Below are 22,553 nucleotides of genomic sequence, written 5' to 3'. Positions count from 1 at the left end.
TACACTGAGGACATATTTAGACCTGTTTTTATTGTTTTGTTTCACTGGTATAACAAGCTTAACAGGTACAGTTGGTTTTCTTTACAATGATTCCCAGGATCTCTGCCATCTTTACTCACACAGATTAACCCTCCAGCCTCGTTTCTCAGCGATTTCTGACTGTTAGGCTATAAGCTTGGCATCTGTTAATATTTCGAAGTGTCTTGTGGAAGCTCAGAGCAGTGAAAACGGCACGGTTACCTTTCATCTTTATTCATGCGAATGCAGCCCTCAATGATCTCTTTCAGCTCGGGGACTTTCACTTTGAAAAAGCTATCAGGCTTCATTCCCTGTGGAAGACAGCATCACAGAAACTCTTTTTAAAAGGCTGGGCTACTGACAAGTCCACTGAAATGCACAACGCAGAACCCTTTCGCAGTAATCGAGTGGCACACAAGTTTTTTCTCTAAGTGCACGTACTGCCCTCTCACATCTCACGATGGATGCCCCTATATTTTCTGTCATCAGCAGCCAGTGCTGCTTCTCAAATCGGACACCTCAGTCCAAAGCATGACTGATGAGTTATATTAACATTAGTTTGTCATTGCTTTTTTTTTATTTTCACATGTTTCAAAACCCATTATTCCTATCCTAGCCATACAAAACCATTCCATCACAACCAATGGCACCACGTCATAACAGAAAGGTGCTTCAGTACTGCCCCCTGTGGGACCAGGCTGCGTTTCTGTTCCACATGCTCCACAGCTCAACCACACTGCTCTACCAGGAGACACTGTATTCTACACATGGAGGAATGAATGGGTTAATAATGGGGGCTGTGGGGTGTAAAGAAGAGGAAAACCTCTGTCAATTCATCCACACTGCAGGGCTCCAGTCTCCCCTGCCTCACCACACAGGGCGAGGTCTGAAGAACAGCCCAAGCAGCGATCTCTAACCCGGTAAGCTGGTTTAGCGGCATGGGATGGGGAAATCGGATTAGAGGACAGCACTGACTGCCACTTGTCCTGCCTGCTGAATGTTATAGTGGCTCAAAGGAAATGGCCAAACACCGAGCACTTATGCACGTAAGGAGGATATGCAATACTGAAATCACCAGTGCGCGGTGCTTGGAATCGTCTTTCAGATTACAGTAAATACGGAGTATGGAAAGTACAACAGCTGTAACAGAAGATACTGTATTACTTAACTGTGGGTTAAATATTCAGTCACATTTACAAACCACATGAGACGCATTTTAGTTATAGAGTCATATCACTGCACTCAGTCTCGGTAGAAATAATATGCACGCATGCTTTCCAGAACTACAGTATGCATGCATGGAGAGGGTAAGGAGAAATGACATGGAATTTAAAAAAAGTTATAAATGACTGCACAAATTAGTTGAAGGATATAAGATATTGGTTAACATACCGGAAGCTTTCTTTGACAGTCAAGCAGGGCCTGATGCAGATGCTCGCCCAGACAGCTAGTATTTGTGCCACAGACGTGGCTGTGTTGTGGGAAGGTAACGTAATTCTATTATTTAATCTAAGTTAAAATGACACCCGAGGAAGGCTGCACAGCCGAAACGTTGTGTCTCTTTTCCTTTTCAGCTCGGAATAAACCTTTACCTGCTCCTTCCTAACTCTACTATGTTTAGGGTTGCTCACTTTAATACGGTGGTGCTCATTTTGCAAATGTTTTCAACACATCAAATGCTTGCTTACAGTGTACAGGAACACGCACATCACTGGCAGGGTGATGGTGGCTTGATCTGTGCTAGTGTCATGTTCTGCTCAGTTATGTTGTGCAGACACACTCTGCCATCGTCACAGGGCATGTTGATAGCATAAACATTTCCCTTTCGAGAAACCTGTAACCCTTCACTTACAGCACACAGGCTGAAAATAACCACTGGCATCTCCTAGCAGTCAGCATGATACCGGGGCACCTACTGAGGCTATGGACTGGGAATGTGGGAGAGGGAGAGAGACTGGGAAGGAGGAGCATTCCTGACCAGAGCTTAGTGAAAGTCACAGCTACTCAGACAAGCCACTTGGAGTCGCGTCCCTGCCTATCACAGGGGTGCTCTGTATTCCAGTTTTTTGTTACACTGTAGTTCTCACCTCTTTAAAGACCTTCAACTGTAAAATTAATCTTTGCCTCTCTCTCTCGGATACTGTGAGCACTTTCAGCTGCACTTTCAGCTTTTTCGACACGCAGTTAGCTTTGCATTTGAAACAGCTGACTCTCGGTCCTCTCAGTGAAGGTGTCATGTAATCTAGGTAACATCAATGCCGCCAGGAAAAGTATGTGCTAAAAGTTGGCACGTATAGCACCGTTCCGAGCCTTTGCTCACTTTTATTAAAAATCACTTCAAGCACTTTTGTAATGAACCAACAATAACCTTTCTTGAAGATCCTTTAACAAGTAACAGGGAAACAATCTAAATAAGAAAAACTAAGCGATCTTACTCTCAAACAGACATGGCTGAGTTTATACTGTGCATGAAACCTGCAATCTGGAAACTGTATTTAACTGATTATCTAAAGACTCTCAACAGCATACTGTACGTTGACCTGACTGGTGGCTTTTCTCTTTTGAGCCAGGAGATCTTTCACGACTTTTGAGCAACTTTTCTTGTTCTTTCCCAGCATTGTTAAAAGATGTAAGATGTCCTTTTCTGACACGACATTGTCTTAACAGAAATGCAGCAGGTTTGACTGGAAAACAGAACGGATTCCTGATTGGGTGGGAGAAGAAGATGATTCCAAATAAAACTTGTGTAAATCTTTCTGCATGATTACTTTAGCTTTGGAATCACCTTCCTCAGCTGTGAAGTGTTTTTCCAATACAGCATTTAAAGAAACAGTGATATACAGAAACAGAAATGTGCACTTAGAGATTTGCAGTTGTAGATTAGACATATTCTGCTGCTTTTATTTAGCTTGGACTGCACATCCCTAATGAAACCCTTGCTTTTATCATGAAAGTATTAAAGATTCACTTTCAAGCACTTTCACACATTAAGTTCAAAGCCCAGAAGCCTTTGTACTGTACAGTATGTGCGTATCTGTAAACCTCGGGATGGAAATGAGAGAAACTGATTTAATTACAAAAGCTGCACAACAAGCCCTAAACGAAACAGTGACCTTCCAGGCAAAGTGCAGAAGTTAATAAAACTAAAGTAGTTTAAATCCTACTTGGATCAGAGAAATTGGATTATGGCCACCTTCTATAAAGCCAGTTTTTAGTGATAGCAGCCTCCATGAGACATTCGTAAAGAACAGACAGCAAAATGCTAAAATGCCCATTGTATGTGATTTCAAAGACATTTTTGCCATTTTAAGTTTCATGCTGAAGAGGGTTTGCTGTTGATAATCAGGACAAGAAAAGAAAATGGTCTTGTAAGCCAATTCATGACTGGTTGAATCCAGACTAGTCACAGTAACCAGCTGTATAGAATGAGTAAAAGCAACAGTGTATCCTGTACAGCCCAAAATGTATGATGGAGGCACTGTCAGAGAAGACTACCATCATCCTCAGTTTACCACCTGAGTTTGCGAGTCCTAACTCTGCACTCCGCACGGTGCCGGATGAAACAAACCGCCTGTCAGGGACCGTTTGACAGCTTATTAGAGGAATCGGCATCAGTGCCTACAGTGTGAAGGTGTGTCGCACTCCTGCCTAATAGACCTCACTGAGCGAGAAACTGCTTTGTGCTGCTGGATCCTCATCGATCACAGCCCACGCCGCCGGTTGCCAAGATCGAGAACCGGAGGAAAAACAACGGTCAAGTCACCAGCAATAACGGAGAGAAACAACCCCCCCAGAACACATCTAAATTGAAATCTGTGGCTGTACGCTGCCATTTACCTCTGGCACAGCACCAGTGATGTCGGCGGCGAGGTGTGGGAAATCTTGACTGGAGCAAAGTGAAACCATGCGATTGATAAACCTCCCCCAGCAGCGCCGTGTGATTTTGGTGCTTTATCTGAGCCTTAAAAAATCAACACACAATCTTGTGTGCAGACGCTCTCTCTAAGCTCTATAAACCGGGCACAAAGGAGATTCCCTACTGGGCGTCTGCGTGGGACCCAGGGAGAACAGCAGCCTTCGGTGACCTTGCCGACGAGGAGCCCCTCATTGTTCATACAGTGAAGGCATCGTTCGCTCCTTGCAGGATTAACGATTCTCCTTAATTAGATGCTTTCACCATAAAAAAAAAAAACGAAATAAAAACCCCAGCCGAAAAGGCAGAGAGAGAGACTTCTGCCAAGATGACAAGATGACCTTGAGGTTCTTTCAGGCGATAAAAGTGAATGACAGGGACAGGAGATTTAGCCAGACAGTTGGGAACACTAATATTTTTATTAAGCAATGGGATTTTAACAGAGGCTACATTCAATGTTAAGGTGCTTTCTTAATAACAAATTAAGCATTTTCATTAAGACTTAATTGACAGCTTTTATATTTCCTGATGACTAAAATGGCACTGTCATTTGAACACTGGCACTTTGTATAAAAAGTACAGCTGCAAATCAAAACATTCAGTCTTAAGGAGGAACTATCTGAGAGCAGACTGATACAATATTACTTTAGCCAGACACTTGCTATTCATTAGCCTGGGTCATACACACAGTGAGAATAACAATTCCACAGGATACAACCATGTAATTGGAGGACTGGAGAGAGCAATGAGCAGGGAAAAACAGAGTGGATCACATTCGCACTAAGGAAAATAGTGAGCTGGATTTTCTCTAAGGGTAAAAATCAAGAATATCTATAATTGCCTGCATTTGTATGCGATACTGATGTGCATTCTCTAAACACAGCTCCCATCCGGGTGATATACTGTACAGCAGCTTCCATAATGCAGCAGCACCTCCACTGCACACCAGATTAGGTGGAGAAATTAGAAATTACTTCACCAATTGAATTAAGAGGAAAGCCTGATCCAGAGGGAACAGCGCCACATACTGGTACACAAAACCACCTACAGCAGACACCTGGTTTTCCTTAGAGGTTTCCCACCCCACTACGGACCAGGCCCAGTCTTGCTCAGCTCCTGAGCTTCAATGAAATCAGGCTACAGGCTGGAATCGCTGCTGTCAAGCCCTTTTGCAATTTGCAATCAGGATGGTTTTTGGATTGAGCTGGAGGAAGACAGTCATAGACAGAAGATCGCCAACGTATCTCGCACTTGTTTGATCCCATGCTGCATGATGATGATCCATTGTTTTTACTCCTTAATTGGTTCTTAATGGTTTAATGGTGTTTTACAAATACTTTTGAGAGTTATTTTTTTGTACAGGCAGCTATTAGCATAATGACATGCTTCTCAGTAAAATAAGAGGCATTATTCCCAAAGTGCATAAGCTTGCTTGCACTTGTAGAATATAAAGAGGGGCACGTTTCGCAATCACCAGGGGAATGTGGCATTGTACAGCAAGTACAATCTTACACAGGCCAAAAAGAAAGGTTACAGCAAACAGCTAAAGTGTAACTGTACTTAGCTCAGACTCGAGTCCAGCTAGATTGTTCTTTGCCATCCTGCACTGGTCTCAGAGTCAAGAGGCAAAACATGAAATGTGAGAATGGATCTGTACAAGGCTCTCTGCCCCCGGGGAATCAAAGAGCTCGTTAACACTTTGTGAAGCTGTCTCTGCAGTTTCAGATGAACGCCCTGCTGACATGCTGAGAACCAGCCACGGCCCACCCCCACCCCCCTACAAGACAGCGCTGTGCTCTGGCTGGTCTGTACTCCACATCGCAGACTCCTGCCTGCTAGTGCATGGCCATGCCTCAACAAGCAATGCAGCCCCTGGGACTCTGCGAGCCAAGCTGTGAGATCTAGGGTTCAGGTTTGTCCTCTTCCACAGCGGCCGAGCTCTTTAAAGCAGGCTTCAAGAAAATGCTTCCCTGCCGATCTGCAGCCCAAGACATCCCACCCCCATGTGTAGTCAAACGATAATGAATCATTGCTCTCCCATCACAATTTTCCAACAATTTTGTTAATTATCTCTCCCATTCAATAACTGACAATACGTTAAATAAGTTTCAAATTAGATAGCAGGTATTTAAAACAAATGCAAATACCCTGTTGCAGAGCTGCAGAGTAAATTATCTTCACCGCTTCAACATAGCCACTCAATTTCAAACAACCGGAGCTCAGTTTATTTGTCATGTGCACAAGTGCTATGAAATGCTTATTTGCATGTATGCTCCTACTGCATACAAAGTCATTAAGGCATCGTCACAAACATAAACACAGAACAGCAGGACGAACAAGCAGCATGGAAGACTCTTGCCTTTTACGTACTTGTCTAATGAAAGTAATTCATGAATACAATCTGTTCTTGTGTTTCTTTGTGGCTCAGTTTATTAAGACCGCAGATCTTTAAATCCTGAGGTCAACACAGAGATGCTCCTCTGACACGCCCATATGTCAGAGACGTAAAAGACCCCATCAGATCACTTTCTGAAGTCAGATACATCAGCTATGAGCTGGGGACTTTTATCAACTACTGCTGCTGTATGCCACTGGGAACTACTTACAGACCACCAGTTGTGCTAAACTTCTGACCCAAGTTAATTTTCAGTTCAGGTTTTCAGAGGTCAGATCTTAAGATGACTCTAAAAAAGCTACCGTCAAACAGAAGCTTTTTATAAATCTACATAAAAAATAGTTTGGTTTTAAGAACCAAAACAAAGACGCTGTTATGACACCAATTCTAAAAACATGTAGAAAGGCAGAAGACTTTGAACTGAATTACACAGTTTAAGTATGTTTCAGATTTGTGCCCTCTCATGTGGGACTGGAATGCTATATTCTCAGAATGTGTATAATGAAATAACAGTTTAGTAATTCCATAAAAATGTTTAGCAGGATTGCATATAAATATTTTGATGCAATTTACAACAATTCTCTGTAATCTGCAAGTAAATTAACTTATTGGATTTAACAGTGCAAATGGCCTGTCCCATTCTGAGGATACTTTATGCAATTACTGCCCTTGCTAATATGTTCTCAAAGTGCACAGTCACAAAAAAACTAACTGGAATCTGTTTAGTTGAGCCAAAGAGCTCTGTGATCACAAAACTACTTGAGCATCATAAATCAACTGTCTTTCATTCAATTAATTAATTGTTTGACTGCATGCATCATTTCCAAAGCTAAATCAATGAGATGTAAATTACGATGTTTATAGGGAATATGAAAGCAGGTAATTTTTGTAAGGATGTGAGCAACTCTGTTATGGATCACATAGAGGATTCATGAAGAACTGCAAATCATTTTAAAATCTTTTCTAAATCTTTGCTGCTTTGCATAAAACAAAGATGTGTTCAAATACGAATGAGGCACAGTGCACTGAGCGCAGGTTCCACATGGTACCTCTGAAGGCATATTTTCTGGTCCATTAAACAGCGTTCTTCTCCACCTTATCTTCCAACGCTAAAAATAACCCTGCCCTCGGCGATGTTGCGACTGACAGCGTCGTGTCTGCGATCTTAGACAGCATTGGCTGCAGGTAAGTGTGGGGCCTAATTGTTCCGCCCATCCTGGCCCAATCTCTGCACTAATTTACATTCAAGACTGTGATGCACACTGCCTCATTAAAGAGGAAATGTCCCATACGGTTTCAGATCTCACTTGAGAGCATTCAGGTCATGGGGATGTTTTATGCGTTTCCAAGACCTATTGCAAGCTTGAGGTGTCAAATGTTTGAGGTTAAGGTTAAACTTCAAAGCAAAGCTGACAATCCCAGTTTTACTCTCCCAACAGGCATTTCAATCAGAAAACCCCACCTGGGAAGCTCTCTGTAGTTTGAAAACAGCCTTGGAGAAGGGCCGTTTTGGGCAGGGCCAGAGAGGGGTGACAGGGCAGAGGCGTTTGCTGGATGCTGGCCAATGTCATGCAAGTTTTAAGAGAAGAAGCCGCCATATGCAAGCCACGGGTTAAAGAAAAAACACTTGTTGCAAAATGGAAATCACCAAATGAATCGATGAGTCTATCACATTTCACTGCAGCTCTGCACCTACCTGGGACTGTGGCAGGGGCTAAGAAAAAAAAACAGGCTAGGAGGATGAAAACTGATTCAAGCCAAAGGACTGGAGATCATACTGCAGAAGGGCAAGCTGTCAAGTCAGTCCCATCAAGTTATTGTGAATGAGTGATCCAAACTCCCGATCTGGCCATTTCTGAAAAGACTACAGCAGCTCCGGGATACCGTGCCTAGGCAGCCTGCTTCAGTCTCCCGACACTCCTTTTTCTGTGCCAATTTAGCTCCCTCTTAAAAAGCACCATGGAGGGCTTTTTCATGTACCCAAATCCCAGCACTGGAGTCCTTTAATTCCAGCAGACAAGATATCTACTCCCTCAGCACACAGATCTTAAACAGCGCATTGCCCTGTGTCCTGATGTGTAGACGCATCCCTGTATCGGGCACCAGGATGAAGTAATAAAGTAATAATGTACTGGATACTGTCACTGCTATCGGACCTTTCTGCAGTGCAGCCAGTGTTGAGATCGCCAAGGAACAAAGAGCCCTGCTGCCCTCCTCCCCAAAACCACACCAGTAAAATAACCAGGATACACTGTTAACAGTTGGAGGGGGAAGATTTTCATACCCAGCCAAAAAACAAAGGCAGTCTGGGACAAAGTCCAGTTCTGTAAAACAACAATAAATGAATTTCTTCTTGGTGAGGTACACCAAAGTAAAAGAATGGCACACTGTAATAAGGAGCAGTCGGCTCATAGTCAAGATGGGACGTAAGCTATAGACAAACTGCAGAAACAAATGACAAGGCAATGTAAAGGCAGAAGCAGGGAAAAAACAAAGGGAAAGTCTTAAGAATACTGAGCACTGACCATGGCTAATGTTCACGAGGCATGCACAAGCACATAAGCCTTTGCATGTCTCTAATCCAGCATTACTGAGACTTTGCAATTTCAATAGTACTCTAAATGACTGGTGATACTGACTATACTGTTAATTTGTGTTGGCAAATAAAAACATGGAAATGGCCAAAATGCAAATCATTCAGTGTAACGCATGTGCCTATCTTTAAAACTGAATTACATCATTGTCATTAGAAAGATGTAGAAACACTCAACAGACTACAAACGTGCAAATAAACACCTAATTTCGACCACGTTTTTAGACGAGACAGAGATACAGTACATAACGCTCAATTGACAGAGGAGGGCTGAAGAAAGGAGACAGAATAATTGCTCTTTTAAAACTGTGAAATGCCTGCTGCACCCAGAGCAATCTGGCAAAGCGAGCTCATTCCGCTCAGAATAGTCCCCGAGACCACAGCACAGAAAACGCCAACGGCCACTGGACCTATTAAATCTCTGTGCACTTTCTCGCCAGAAATGGGAATACCTCACCAGCCCATGCCACGCTGCTGTATCAGGGTATCAGAGACCCATTGAACCCTCTCACTGCGAGGAAAGGACGAGATGCAGACAAGGCACAGGCCAGCGGCCAGAATCCCTGATAAGAAAGCTGGCGGAAGCAGAGATTGCAAAATGCAAATATTCTGGTACGTTTTATGTAAACAGGCACCAAGATTAGAAGAAACCAAACAAGGCTTTTCAAAGGAGTCGTTTCCGTAATGGAAAGTGTGAAAACTTTTTTACTTTTTAAAAGTATCCATAACTGGAAACCCATCTAAGATTTAGGACTCTAGTTATGGCCTACGGCAGAATGTGGTTCGTAAGAGTAAATCAGTAAGTACCTGCTTTGTCCCCAGACGCACCCTCTCTGTTTGCAATCCCTTTCCCATTCATAAACAGTGATAAAACAAAAGCAGCGCTGCTCCTTCTTCAGGGAACGTCAATCGAGGTCATCACGCCTGAACAATACCTGAAGGATCAATAGACTGAGATGCTGGCAAAAGAGTGTTTTGATGAGGGGAAAAAGAAATACAGCTGTGGGTGATCACAGCTGTTTTCACCCCCCACCCCTGTCGGGACACGGTTTGAAAGGACAAGGACTGAGCACTGGATGCAGAACTGTGGGGAATAAAATCAAGGTTTTTAAAAGGGCAGTAATAATGAACAAGTGAGACCCAAGAGCAAGTGACACTGTTCGAAAATGTGGTTATGCTTTTCATGTTTGAAACTAACTGACCGCTTGTGGCCAAACTCTCCACCCAGGATCCAACCAAATTCACTGCTCAGCGAGAGGCTGTGTTTGCTTTTGCCTTGTTGCTAGTTCTAGTCCTGATTTAGGCCACGTCAAACATCTGGTCTGTTCCAGGCTGGAGACAGATCGCAAACACAATTTCCTACAGCGGTACGTTTTTAAGAAACGAAGGGAAAATGACAAACGCTGTCCCTTCGTTAGGTTTACAAAGCAGGGAGGCGCTGTAATTTGGGGGAGCGATGAAGATTACCTCTAAACTGATTTTGTGGGTGTCTGCTGTGCCTCTGCTTCTGCTCGGTCACACACTCTGGAGGCTCCCTTGACTAACCAAGATAGCCAGAGAGCAAAGCCTCCTTCAGCTGACTTCACCCTTGTAAACAGCAGTCAAGGACAACAAGGTGTGTGTTATCACTGAAGAAGGGAGAGACTGATCACAGAGCCACGCATTAAATTCCCATTTCAAGCTCCAGTGAATAAAGAATATGATGTACTGTTTCCAATGGGAGAGTAAGTAAAAGTTGTTGTTTTTTAAATCATCTGTACTCTATAAGGGAAGCATTATTAGCTTGTTATGGGACTCAAGCCTTTCTGTGCTTGTTTCCTTTTTCTTGTATTTTCTCCTCATTTTGCAAACCACGAACAGGTGAGGGATTCACTTCACACCCAGATACAATGTTAGCTTACACACAGACTTCTCGAAAGCAAATCCACTGTCACAGTCTGGAGCAGACGTCTGCATTCTCCCTGCTAGAGCCGTCTGGCCTTCTCTGATTTGCACACAGAAATGCCATATTGATTTTTCTTCTGCATGCAGATCAACGCAAGGACAATGAGACAACGCAGAGACCACCACAATCACTTAAGTAACCACTTGGTGCTTTACAACTTGTTTTTGTACTGTAGTGTATGGTAATTGTACACTCTGTAAAATCCATAGTAAATGTTTTACAAACTCTGTACATTAAATACAGTGTTTTTACTGTTGTCTCAGTGAGGCCTAACAAACATTTCCACTGTATGTGGACAATAAAGTAGACTGATTCCTATTCTTAAAAGGGAAAAAGAATGACAGCCGCTGATTTCGAGCTACTAGGTATTGCAGGTATTTTGTATAAAGTATTATGAGAATAAAATCAGTTTAAGACAATGGCTCTGTCAAACACACCTGAATAGATACTGTAGGAACAACAGTTCCCCTTTCTCCTTTAACCACGGAACTGGTCACTTGGTCAGGCCGCCCACTGTACCTCCTGTGCTCCTCCTGGTACGTTTGCATGGATCTACAAGTTTATTTTCCCTGAAGTGTCACGGGCCATTAAAGATCGGTTTCATTTCCAGCTGTAGCTCCGGGCAAACTATTACTGCCTGTTTATGGAAAGTTCCCTTAATGGAAGACTACCATTGAAGAGCTGGGCACAAGCCATTAGGTTTCTGGGTCCTTTGGAGGAAATTAAACAAATTTGTCGAGATACTTAAAACTGTTCTTGAAAACATGCACTTTCCTAGGAAAAAGGAAACTGCTTTGTAAACCTCTGCAACTTTACCTGAAAAGCACGCCATTGAACCCTCTAACCATCTCTGCTAAAAACCTCCATCAATTACATACACACTGCATGCATCTGCAAACACTGACACTTACTCCTTTTTCCTTCTGCACAACTTAAAGAAACGTCTGAGGTCATTAGGATTGATAACAGGTTAGGCTGTTTTCTCCTACTAATCACAATATTGTCTGACAGTCTAAATTGCCCTCTTTGAATAAACAGTAATTGGGGCTTTAAAACAAAAAAACAAACAAACAAACAAACAAAAGTCCACAAGCCCCAAAGAGAAAGATTTCCTTTCTTTCTTTCAAACCACCTTTTTGCTTCATATCTGCAACTCTTCGAGTCTGACTAACTTTACATGCCCAAGCACACTGAGAGAAATGTCTCCTAGCTGACGTGCCAACATGTTTCATTCCCAGAAATCAATTAGGAACAGGAGACCTGAGGATTTATTTCCACTTCACCCCGCACCCCACAAGGATCTAGATGTATGTTTTGTACATCAGGGAGCAGATGGCACTCACACTAGTGACTTTGCGGTAGATCTGGGCAGCGTTCTGGCACTCGGAGTAAGGGTACTCCGAGGTGGTCATTTCCAGGATGCACATCCCAAAGGCATAGACGTCCACAGCTTCATCGTACTTCTCCTCGTACATCTCTGGGGCCATAAATTCTGGAGTCCCTGAAGGGCATTGCAAGGACATTCCTTAGTCACCTCTCTCCAAACTTTACTGATCGGGCAGCCAGGAACAGCCAACACGATCTAAATGTTCACATAAGACACCATCAAAAATGAAAGAAGCTTTATGTCATAACAAGAATGTCGAAAACACTCTGGGCCCTTCTCATAAAGTCATTCTCAGTGTCCTGTGTGAGCTTAGAAGGAAGCAATTCAGATGTTAAAAATCAAAAAACGAAAAGATTTAAACTGCCTCCGATGGACTCTGCAATTGGCATTTCGAAAGATTTATATTGATATTTGTTATATTCTTTAATACTGTCTTGTTTCTAATTGGCAATGGAGACAATATAAGACAAATGCTTTATGAATACCGCCTTTAAGAGCTCTACCAAGTTATGTTTCTGCCTGCTGGAACAACGTGCTACAGTTAAAAATAGCTCATGCGCTCGAGAGCAACAGAATGTCATTTATGCTGCTTAAGGGCACAGTGTCGACATTTAAAAAACACTGGGTTCTGCCTTTTCTTCGTAAAATGCAAAGAAAAACGTTAAAAGAACTGCGAGACGTCTCACAATACAGCCGCTGGATGCCTACCGATGACGCTCTTGGCGAAGGATGCGCTCTTGAGTGTGGCCAGCCCCAAGTCCCCGATCTTGACCGAGCCCGTGGGGCCGGTGATGAAGATGTTGTCGCACTTGAGGTCGCGGTGGATGATGGGAGGCGTGCGCGTGTGGAGGAAGTGGAGCCCCTTGAGAATCTGTTGGCTCCAGCGCTGGAGCAACTTCAGCTTCATCTCCTTGAACCTCTTCAGATAGCTGCAGACACAGAAGCACCTGGCTCAGGCTGGCACACAGAACCACGGGCTCACTCGCTCAGAGCCGGGGCCTCGCTCATTCGGAAGTAATGAAAAAGAATCATTAAGAAGGAATATGACAGAATAAGCACAGGGACGTAGAGATACGCTCTCTAAAACATCTTTTTCTAGACGCCCAGGATCGGAGTGATAATGAACTGTGCCGGCCTGTTTGCAGACTCACGTTTTGAGGGTGCCTGAGGTCATCAGCTCGGTGACCAGGATGATGCACTTGTGGCCCTTGACAGTGGACTTCCAGGAGTCGTAGAAGCGCACGATGTTGGGGTGCTGCAGGCCCTTCAGCATCTCCACCTCCTCGCTGAAGCGCTGCCGCTCCGCCTTGGTCAGCTTCCGGGTCTGCGGGGACGGGGGGGGAAACGGGGGACAGCAGGTCAGCACCGCGCTCCGGCTCTGCGTGACCGGGATAGCGAAAATCCCATCGAGGTCACGTCCAGGGAACACTCGCAGCTCGTCAGCCCAGGGCAAACACAACTGTCACCTCGCCAGAGCAGTCACACAGCCCACTGGAACAACACCGATGTACGCGCCTAGCGTACGCACGAGCCAATAATTTCACAGGGACTCTCAGAGACATGGCAGGTCAACCAGCACTGCAAGTCTTGTCATTACACTGCACAATGTGGAGTCTAGGACAAGTTATGTGCGGTCTAGGGAACTCAAACCTGTTTCATAAAAGCAATAAGGCACTCAAAGGTATAGAAGACTGTCACTGTTTTGGCTGCCTGCTCCAACAAAACTCGCTGCCGGGCGACAGCTCCGAGCCCCGGAGTGCCTTTTTCCTTAATGATTCTAGAGGCTGCTTCTTCAGCGGGGACACTTGAAAAGGAGCCGGCATGTAAACACCACGAATTGTCAACCCCCGAGGGAGAGGACGAACATCCCGAGACAGGCCTTGAAGCGTCAGTGAAAGTCTTGTTTTGCGGCAGAGAAAAGGAAGTTAACCGAAAATTGAAATCAGGAAGGCAAAGCGCACACCTTTTTATTGTCGTTTTGAATCCCAGGTCTGACGTTCTGTTGATGGCGCGAAGTCACAGCGAAGTTTTATTTATTTTTTTCTGTGTGTGGGGGCACCATTACCTGCCTAAAGTCTGAGAAGTGTAAACCTTGAATTGAACATTGCTACCGTGGAGAAAAGAAAAACATGGATCTTTAAAAAAAAACACTGGATGAGGTCTCATACAAACAGTCTTGCGGCGCTGTGAATGGGGCTCAATGTTTCTGGCACAGGTCCTCCATTGATCAAGTCTTGCTACAGCCCTCAGTCCCTAAGCGCACACTGGGTAACCTCTCAGTCACCCTGACCTGCTGCAAGCCAAGCAGTGGTGAGAGATGGAACTCTCACGCTCAATGTGCGATATCCACAGCTCAGGAGATATAACACAACATTACCATCTTAACTCTTTGACAAGGTTCTTAATGAAAATTAATCTACAAATTCATAAAAAAGGATCCCCCCTCAATTTGTAAAACTGTCACTGGGTATTTACTGGCTTTGCAGAGCAGTCAGAGAGGGGAAAAAGCAGACTGAGGTCAGTTTGGCAGATCAGAGTTACTGTTTATCTTAAAACACCTCATTGAGGAAGGAGGAGAATTAGACGGAAGAACTAAATAATCCCCAGCCTTCGAAAAAAAAACTGCAGCAGCACAAGTACAGATGTGTGTTGGAAAGCTGTATTTCCCTTGTCTCAGGGGTCTTTTAAAACACACGTAATACAGATGAGCTATAATCCAATGAAATAAGATCCCTGCTTCAGGCTGGCCATTCAGGACTTCCACACATGCAAATCTTCAACATACTGAGGTGCACCAAAGGATTTAGGATAGTTCCTGACTTTATTATTGCTGGTTCAAACAAAAAAACAGGTTTACAGGAAGCAGAACAACCTGTAGCTCCATCAGGCTAACTTAACATTTAACTAATCTTAAATGCCTATATCCCATATACTGTACATGCTGCTTCCTTTTCACTGTTTCCTGCTTTTTAAAACACAACAGTCCAACAGACCCTAAAAAGATTCAAAGACTAGCAATTATCACCTTCCAACCTCTCTGGCCTGCAGATTTGTTCCTAACTTAACACTAACAACCAAGTGATGCACATACACACCTCATATAGTGTACAAACGCAACGTGAACATTCTGATGTACCAACCAATTAGGATCCACTCATTACAGTTTACAAAACACACTTTGACAAAGCTGGGTCCACCCCTGTGGACTGCACCGCCGTTGGGATTGGGACCCACTGCTGTCAGGAAAGAGTCAAAGACGCTCTATAATTGGAAAGAAAAACATGGGAATCGGTCATCGAATACTCGCTAAGCCCATTTCATGTCACGCCACTGAGTCGACAGAAGCAGTCCAGCACCGCTTTCAAAACCTGTCTTGAAAAGGCCCCACCTTTGATGTCTGCATCTTTGATGTCTTCTTTCTGCAGCCTGCAGGTTTAAAGCCGGCTGTCGGAATGCTCTACCTTAATGTCTCTGGAAGGAAGCTTTCCTTTGGCTGTCTGCGAGCTGCAGACACATTACAGAAACATGCAGGGGGGCCAGGCAGGTAAAGATTTCGACTACCAGCCAACACACAGTCACTCCTCACACTGCTTCTGTAAAAAGTAAGAAAGCCTCAATCTCAATCTGCAACAGAGCGAACACTGCAGTGGAGCTGTACGTTGCAGAATGCACAGGTACAGTACTAACCACCATGTAGAGCATCCCTGTGCACGAAGGGGACTCAATAAGCTGATTGGCCTGTTCTGACGACAGCACCATGAGAAATGGCATCTGTACGCAGGGAGGACAAGTAGACACCAACGATACACAGGTGGGTTAACATTAAGAACGCACTGAATAGGCAATTATCTCTATAAGCACCCTATATGTGTGTGTGTGTGTGTGTGTGTATCGACATCAATGTGAGGACAAAACGCGAGAAAACAAAATGATGAATAAAAACAGAATGAGACAATGGGGAGTTCCCACAAAGACAGGGATACAAATGTGTGTTTGTGTGAATATCATCATCAAACAGCAAAACGAGGCCGTTTCTACACCTGATACCTGATGACAGTTTTCTACTGATTGAATCCCTGGAGCTTCTGGCAAACAAGGCCCTCGGTGATCTGCAATCTGAATTCCTCGAGTGGGGGACACTGAGGATTTTGTTCTTGTCTGGACTCTCAGGACGCAGCCCTTATCATCCAGGGGCTGTTTTTTTTAAAGAACCAAGGAGTAATTTCTCTTGCTGTCAAGGTCAGTTACAATGAGCAATTACAGTCACAAAGTCCTAGTAACAGGACTAACAAAGACTAATGCTTTTTATAAAGCTGTTGATAAAGACATCTGCTCCGACAATAGGCTGCCACACATCTACTGTAATAGGCTTTCCTGCGAAGAGGGATTTTCGTCGATTGGTGGAATTTAAAATGGCTTTGATGCTTCGTCTACCTCTGTATGAAAAATAGCTGAAGTAATACAGTTTGGAGCTTATTCTACAGCACCAACAACAAGTATTTCTCCTGTCAGTAGTGTAACTACCAGTAATTATTCTTGGTTTACTTGGGTTACTTATAAAAGCCTTGACTCTATCTGTAATTGTCATTTTCCTATCTAGCCCACTGCTCCTTTGCCTGACTGACAATGCAAAATCTATTTTTATTGTGTCGAGCTGGGTACACACACAGAGATCAAAGTTCTGGCCATCCTGATATGGCCTTTCTGTAGTTTCTTCAGCAGGTTAAAGAATTAACAGACATTGTAAACGGCATGTCAGCACTGCAGCTTCACAGCTGCAGGATGGCAGCCTTGGGGGTCTGTCTGTGTGGAGTTTGCATGGTGCAGCCTCTCCACTTTCTCTCACCTGAGACATGCTGGCTAGGCTCCACTGGCTGTTGTCCCAACCGGAGGGACAGCAGTGGTCTGTTCGCAGTTGGGCTTTGTGCCCCCTTTACCTGGGACAGGCCCCTGCTTGCTGCGTCTCTGACCAGACAACAGACCGGTGGACGTAAAGTACTCACTGAAATGGCCAGAACACCATTACCTGGGTGGAATTGTATGTTTTTTCCAAAATTGGCCAATCCGGCGTTTCACCACTGTCATATGTACATGACATACATCTTGGTTTCTGAACACCCTCTGGTTTAGGTATTTTTGCTCTGATGAAGTAGCATTTCTGTGCCAGTTCTTCCACAGCTACGAAGTGATTTGTGCTCCAAACAAGGTGCTTCCTTCTCACCCAAATGGAAAACGCCATCCAGACAACACAGAGCATCAATATGCATGCTTTATTTAAATTACTAGACTTTTTGTGAATCCTAAATATCTTGCTGCACTAAGATAATAAACACTGTTATTATCATAATAGTCAGTACTCTACTCGTGTAGACCTAAGTAACAGGCTATAAAAATATGTGCCTCCCTGCATACACACAAACAGTGGTCACCTGTATAAGAAGATTGTCAGAAAATTATAATTATATAAATATAATAACTTAAATCACTGTTAAATCTGAGTATTCCTCAAATGCACAGTCATCTTGTTCTAGCAGGGATTGATGAGAGTTATAACAGTGAAACACAGAGAGCTATCTGAAGGTCTGAGTATTGGCTGCCTGATAAGTGACTGGGAGACATTGTCCTGTTTAAGGAAGGGCACTCATTCTCGGCTATTATTAAAAAAAACACAATCAGTTCTTTCATTAAATGAGGTTTGTTATCAATTTTGTTTTTACTCTGTTGACCTTATTGGTACAGCGCTTCAAGAAACAAGGTCCTGCTTCGTGGCGCAGTGTTTTCGAAGTCTGCAATCGGCGCAGATAGGCAAATCTGAGTCCACACACACAGTACACAGAACTTGAAAATGCATGACAAACATCAAGGCCAGAGCAGTCACTGGACAAGGCTAATGGAAGACATGATCATGACCACATCTCTCCTTTGGGTGACGGGCAACTGGGCTCCAGGCCTTGATATGAACACACCGTTACGTTTTTGAGTTGTTTACTTCCTACAAACTGAAGAATTTACCAGATGATGGCACATGTGCTGCAGTTTTTTTTTAAACCTGCAATGATACCAGTGGTTCCTAACCTGAGGTGCACGTGCCCCCTGAGGGAGGGAGACGGGCTGGAAGGTAAATCATTGAAGGCAGAAATGACTTCAAGGATTCTGGATCAGGGGTGTGAGAACACATTTTGAGGGGCAAAGCGCTGCAGGCCACAGTAAATTTTAAGAACCACTTAATCCCGAGAACAGCAGCAACGCCTGATTAATCCACTCACACATGTTTTCACATTGTCATCACAATGTGGTTCGAAAAGCATGAACGGGGCAGGTTTGAGTGGGAGTCTCACAGCCGGGTGAAGGGTCAGCCAGAGGCTTTTTAAGTGATGTTTTTGATGATTCCATGTTGCCATGGCTGCCAGCTCACCTTTCATTTTGTCCTTTTCAAACATGATGGCTTTCACAAGGATTTAGCACAAATCCCTTGTGCCGTTTTGTTTCGGCACCCTTTCATTTCTGAAAGCTCCACCTGCGAGACTCCATTTGCCACAGGGCTCGGAGCGATGCAATAAAGCCGATTTCTATTGCACGGCCTAGAGGTAAGACAGCGTGGACAAATAAATGAAATTCACAAAACTGTGATCCCGGTTAAGGGCAAGAAACATAGAAGACTGCCTCCGGTGTTACTAGAGAAAAGATTCTGCAGATAAAACAAGGAAGACACCCTCATCTTTTCAGGTTGGGATCAGCTGATGCTGCACCTTGGAGGTTAGTGGAGCCCTGATTAGAGTCAATCTGACATTTAGAAGGACAGACTGACAGTTGGGCCTGAGGAGAGAGGGAAATGAGGGTTCCAACAGCTAAAACATTTCTAAGAAAAGATAATAAAATCAGGATTGCCCTTTCTGCACACGCCTGTATGCAGACTGTTCAAAAATCTGTCTAAATCAAAAACAATGAAAAACGTTGTCCAAATTCAGGAAAAACAAGTATTGTCACCGGCGCCTTTAAAGCAAGCTTAAATATAGCTCGCTGAAGATATTGAAGAAAGATGCTGTGCCATGACGTGGCTCAGGCACGACGCTGAGTACTGTAAATAACATTATGAGTGCTTTCAATGAACTGCACTTATATCAGACATCAGATGAGGGCAAATCTGAAATCACAAAAAACCCGAACAAAGTGCATCACGGGAGGGCATGCTTAAATAAAATACATCACTCATTAGATAGATAAGACTTTATTGATCCCATAGGGAAATTGATGTTAATTAATTAATTTAATCTAATTAAATTTTAGCTCGTTGAGAACACAAAGCAGAATATGATATCACCACTTAATGTCTTAGGATTCTGGTGCTAAAGTATGTCCCTGTTGATAAAACAGCCTCGTCCACCCATTAATATCAAACCAGGATCCACAACTGCTTTGCAGAGTCTGTAGTGACCATCACACTGAGGGGCCACCATGCTGTGCCATAAAGACCATTATTTTGAGTGAAACGTTCTCAAGAAGGTCCGTACAAGTTGTTGCTGTGGCTCTGGGAGTGTAAACCCATGGTGGACACACTGTTTAATTGGTAAAATGTTACACAGTTTATACAGGTCTGATTCTGATGCTTTGACTCACTGGTAAGAAGCTTACTGGCGTTTTACCATTGCACCTCTCTCGGACTAGGGGCACAGAGCTGCCCTAAAACTGGGAAATGTCTCATCACTGGTGCCAGGCTGCACACATGCAAACCAGGCCCAGTGATCACCAAGAGCGAAGATGGGAGCGCGAGACTCATTTTTGTAGCTTTTTTTAACTGATCTGGCCTAGTAATAAGGAACTGACAAAAAGACAGGTCTAATGCACTGGAATGCAGGAGGCAGTTCTTGAAAACCATTTTTTTAATTCTTACTGACTGTTCGGATCAGTCGAACAGGAATGTCACTGCTTGCTTTGCAGAGCAGCACTTTCTATAATAAGATACTGTAAAATCTCAGCCACATTATCCCACGTCATAACTAGACAGTGGATAACTAGACACCATGACGTTTCACGGATGAAAACTGTAGCACACTGCCACCTGGCCTCTCCCACATCGTGGGCTGTTGTGGTCAAGGGGGATATACAAGTTTTTTTTTTTACAAATGTCAAATAAGTCGCATTTTGTGAATGTAACAGCTTGTGTATGAAAGGTGGTAGCACCTCTTTAAGGAGTTTAGTAACGGAACCTTATGTCCTGACGCAGTGTGTGTATATGTTCTACTTCATGATTCTGGTCCTGAAGGGTAGCAGCGCTGCAGGTTTTATAAAGATCTCACACCCCTCGATGACGAATGACATGGAAGCAATGGTAATGGAAGCCAATCAAGAAAATGAAAGATTCAATTAAGTCACTGAGAGATGACGAGAAACAACACAAGAGAGCCCCGCGACTCTCCAAGACCAACAGTGAGGATCACTGTTCTGTGTAACCCCCCTCCGGCTACAATATTGATTCCAGAACTATGCCAGACCTCACTATATTTCTGGTATCTATCATCAGGATTTATTACTAGCAACTCTAAGCCATCTATGGTCTACAGAAGGATCTACAGTGCTGGAAATATTTGGGCCATAAGCCACATACCACAGTTACATAAGCACGCTGCTTCTAAGTCTCTTGACAATGTAACGCTGGTAACAATACAGTGAGGCCTGAGGGGCACCGGTATTTTGACAACCAAGAGAAAAACAGGAAGAACTGCAAACATTAACACAAACACAGAAGGATGACTGCACAGACCAAGCCTATAACAAATACAGCGTGCCTTGGTTTTCAAAGCTGGAAACACTGAAACTCTGGCATCAGGAGCGATAGTAGATGACGGCATTTATCACTCTACATTTTTCAGAGACGCTCGAATACAACCACACGACCCCTGAATGCACTGCCAGAGATGAACTGATCTTTGATTTTGGCGATTATCTCACTGTTCAAGATTTCTAAAGTCGTCTGAGCCCAAGTGATTCCTCGTTGTTCTGCTATGGCCCATTTCTGCACACACGCCTTTGCACATACTTTACACCTTGAACAAAACAATCGAACAATCAGGTGTTTCTGCTGACAATCAGTATACCTGTTCTCAGGTACCACCAGCACACCATACTTATCTCATCCAAAATAATAGAGATGGATTTGTGACCTAATAACAGCTCTCTACTCCTGTTTTATCTTTTAATTTTCAATAACTTAATAAAAGCTTGATATACAAATCAAATTATCTTACTACAGAAAAGCCATTCACAGTAATGGTGTCAGATTTCATTCTAGCTGTAAAACTGTATTTTCTTATAGTAAAAAAAACTCACAGCACTGCTTACTGTAAACTTGCCATCTAGCGTGACAGGATGATGCACAAGCTATGTGCACTTTCCCAACTAATGCTGTTAATTATGCTGGTGCTGTTAATCAGGTGCAAGAGAGTGCACTGCATTAAATAAAAGCTGAAGAAATGGTGCCGGGACCACAGAGTAAATGACTGAATTTTCACCACCATCTGAAACTAATTCAACTGGAAGAAACTCCCCTGAGTTTTTCATCTGATTTTGTTTTCAAGGGGAATAAGCTCCCTGGCACCAATTCAAACCCTGCTGAATTATCCCTGTTTTTCAAGTCTCTGATTCTCAAGTGAAGCTGGGCTGTTACTCATAACCTGTAAGCAAAACCACATTTTCTCCATCTATCTTCATGAGGCAGTTGTGCAATTTCTGAATTATGCAATTTACTCACTTCGCACCTTACAGAATTCCTCGGGGGCAGGGCACCACATGACTACAGTATATTCCTGGCTTTGAAGGCACACTAATATCTGTTCCCAGTCGGCTGGCTCATGTTGTAAACTGGAGCCAACAGGTCTGGACTGAAAACATCAGGCCACTGCACTGAAAGACTGCTGAATCGACTTCTTTAATCATTCACACTCTTGTTATTGAGCCCTTGTCATCTCAGCACAATAGTGTTTCATATCCTGGCTCGTTAATTAACATTTGCACTGCTCTTGGCATAGATGCACCCTAAACATGGTGTGATCAGTCAAACATAATCGCTTTGTGCACTAATGAAAGTAAGGCATTACAACATTTCCAGTCAGGATTTCCTATCACTTACTGATAGCCAGTGGAAAGGTGAAATTTTAATGAAACTTCCTTGAACCACAGCACAAGACTCCCAGGATAACTCTCTTCACTGCACGCTGGAGTATGGACAGTTATCGGACACAAGACATCCCCATGGAACACAGAGATATGTAAATGGTTGCCCAGACTTATCCTGCAGTTTATGAC

The 22,553-nt window shown here is 43.6% G+C and overlaps 1 protein-coding gene across 4 annotated transcripts in view; it reads right to left on the bottom strand.

Annotated features, from left to right (window-relative positions):
* Nucleotides 1–22,553, bottom strand: part of LOC148638618 (serine/threonine-protein kinase WNK4-like) — a 70,578-nt gene that overhangs the window by 24,237 nt on the left and 23,788 nt on the right. For all 4 annotated transcript variants that reach the window (XM_088622722.1, XM_088622724.1, XM_088622723.1 and 1 more), the window contains exons 2-5: nt 13,403–13,575; nt 12,960–13,180; nt 12,208–12,365; nt 241–329 (exon numbers count right to left, since the gene is read on the bottom strand). In XM_088622722.1, coding sequence (XP_088478848.1) covers nt 241–329; nt 12,208–12,365; nt 12,960–13,180; nt 13,403–13,575 — 641 coding nt within the window. The remainder of the gene's footprint in view (nt 1–240; nt 330–12,207; nt 12,366–12,959; nt 13,181–13,402; nt 13,576–22,553) is intronic.

The sequence above is a fragment of the Lepisosteus platostomus genome, chromosome 28 (genome assembly GCF_059453375.1).
Source record: "Lepisosteus platostomus isolate fLepPlt1 chromosome 28, fLepPlt1.hap1, whole genome shotgun sequence".
Lineage (NCBI taxonomy): Eukaryota > Metazoa > Chordata > Actinopteri > Semionotiformes > Lepisosteidae > Lepisosteus > Lepisosteus platostomus.
This window is presented reverse-complemented; position numbering and strand designations above follow the sequence as displayed.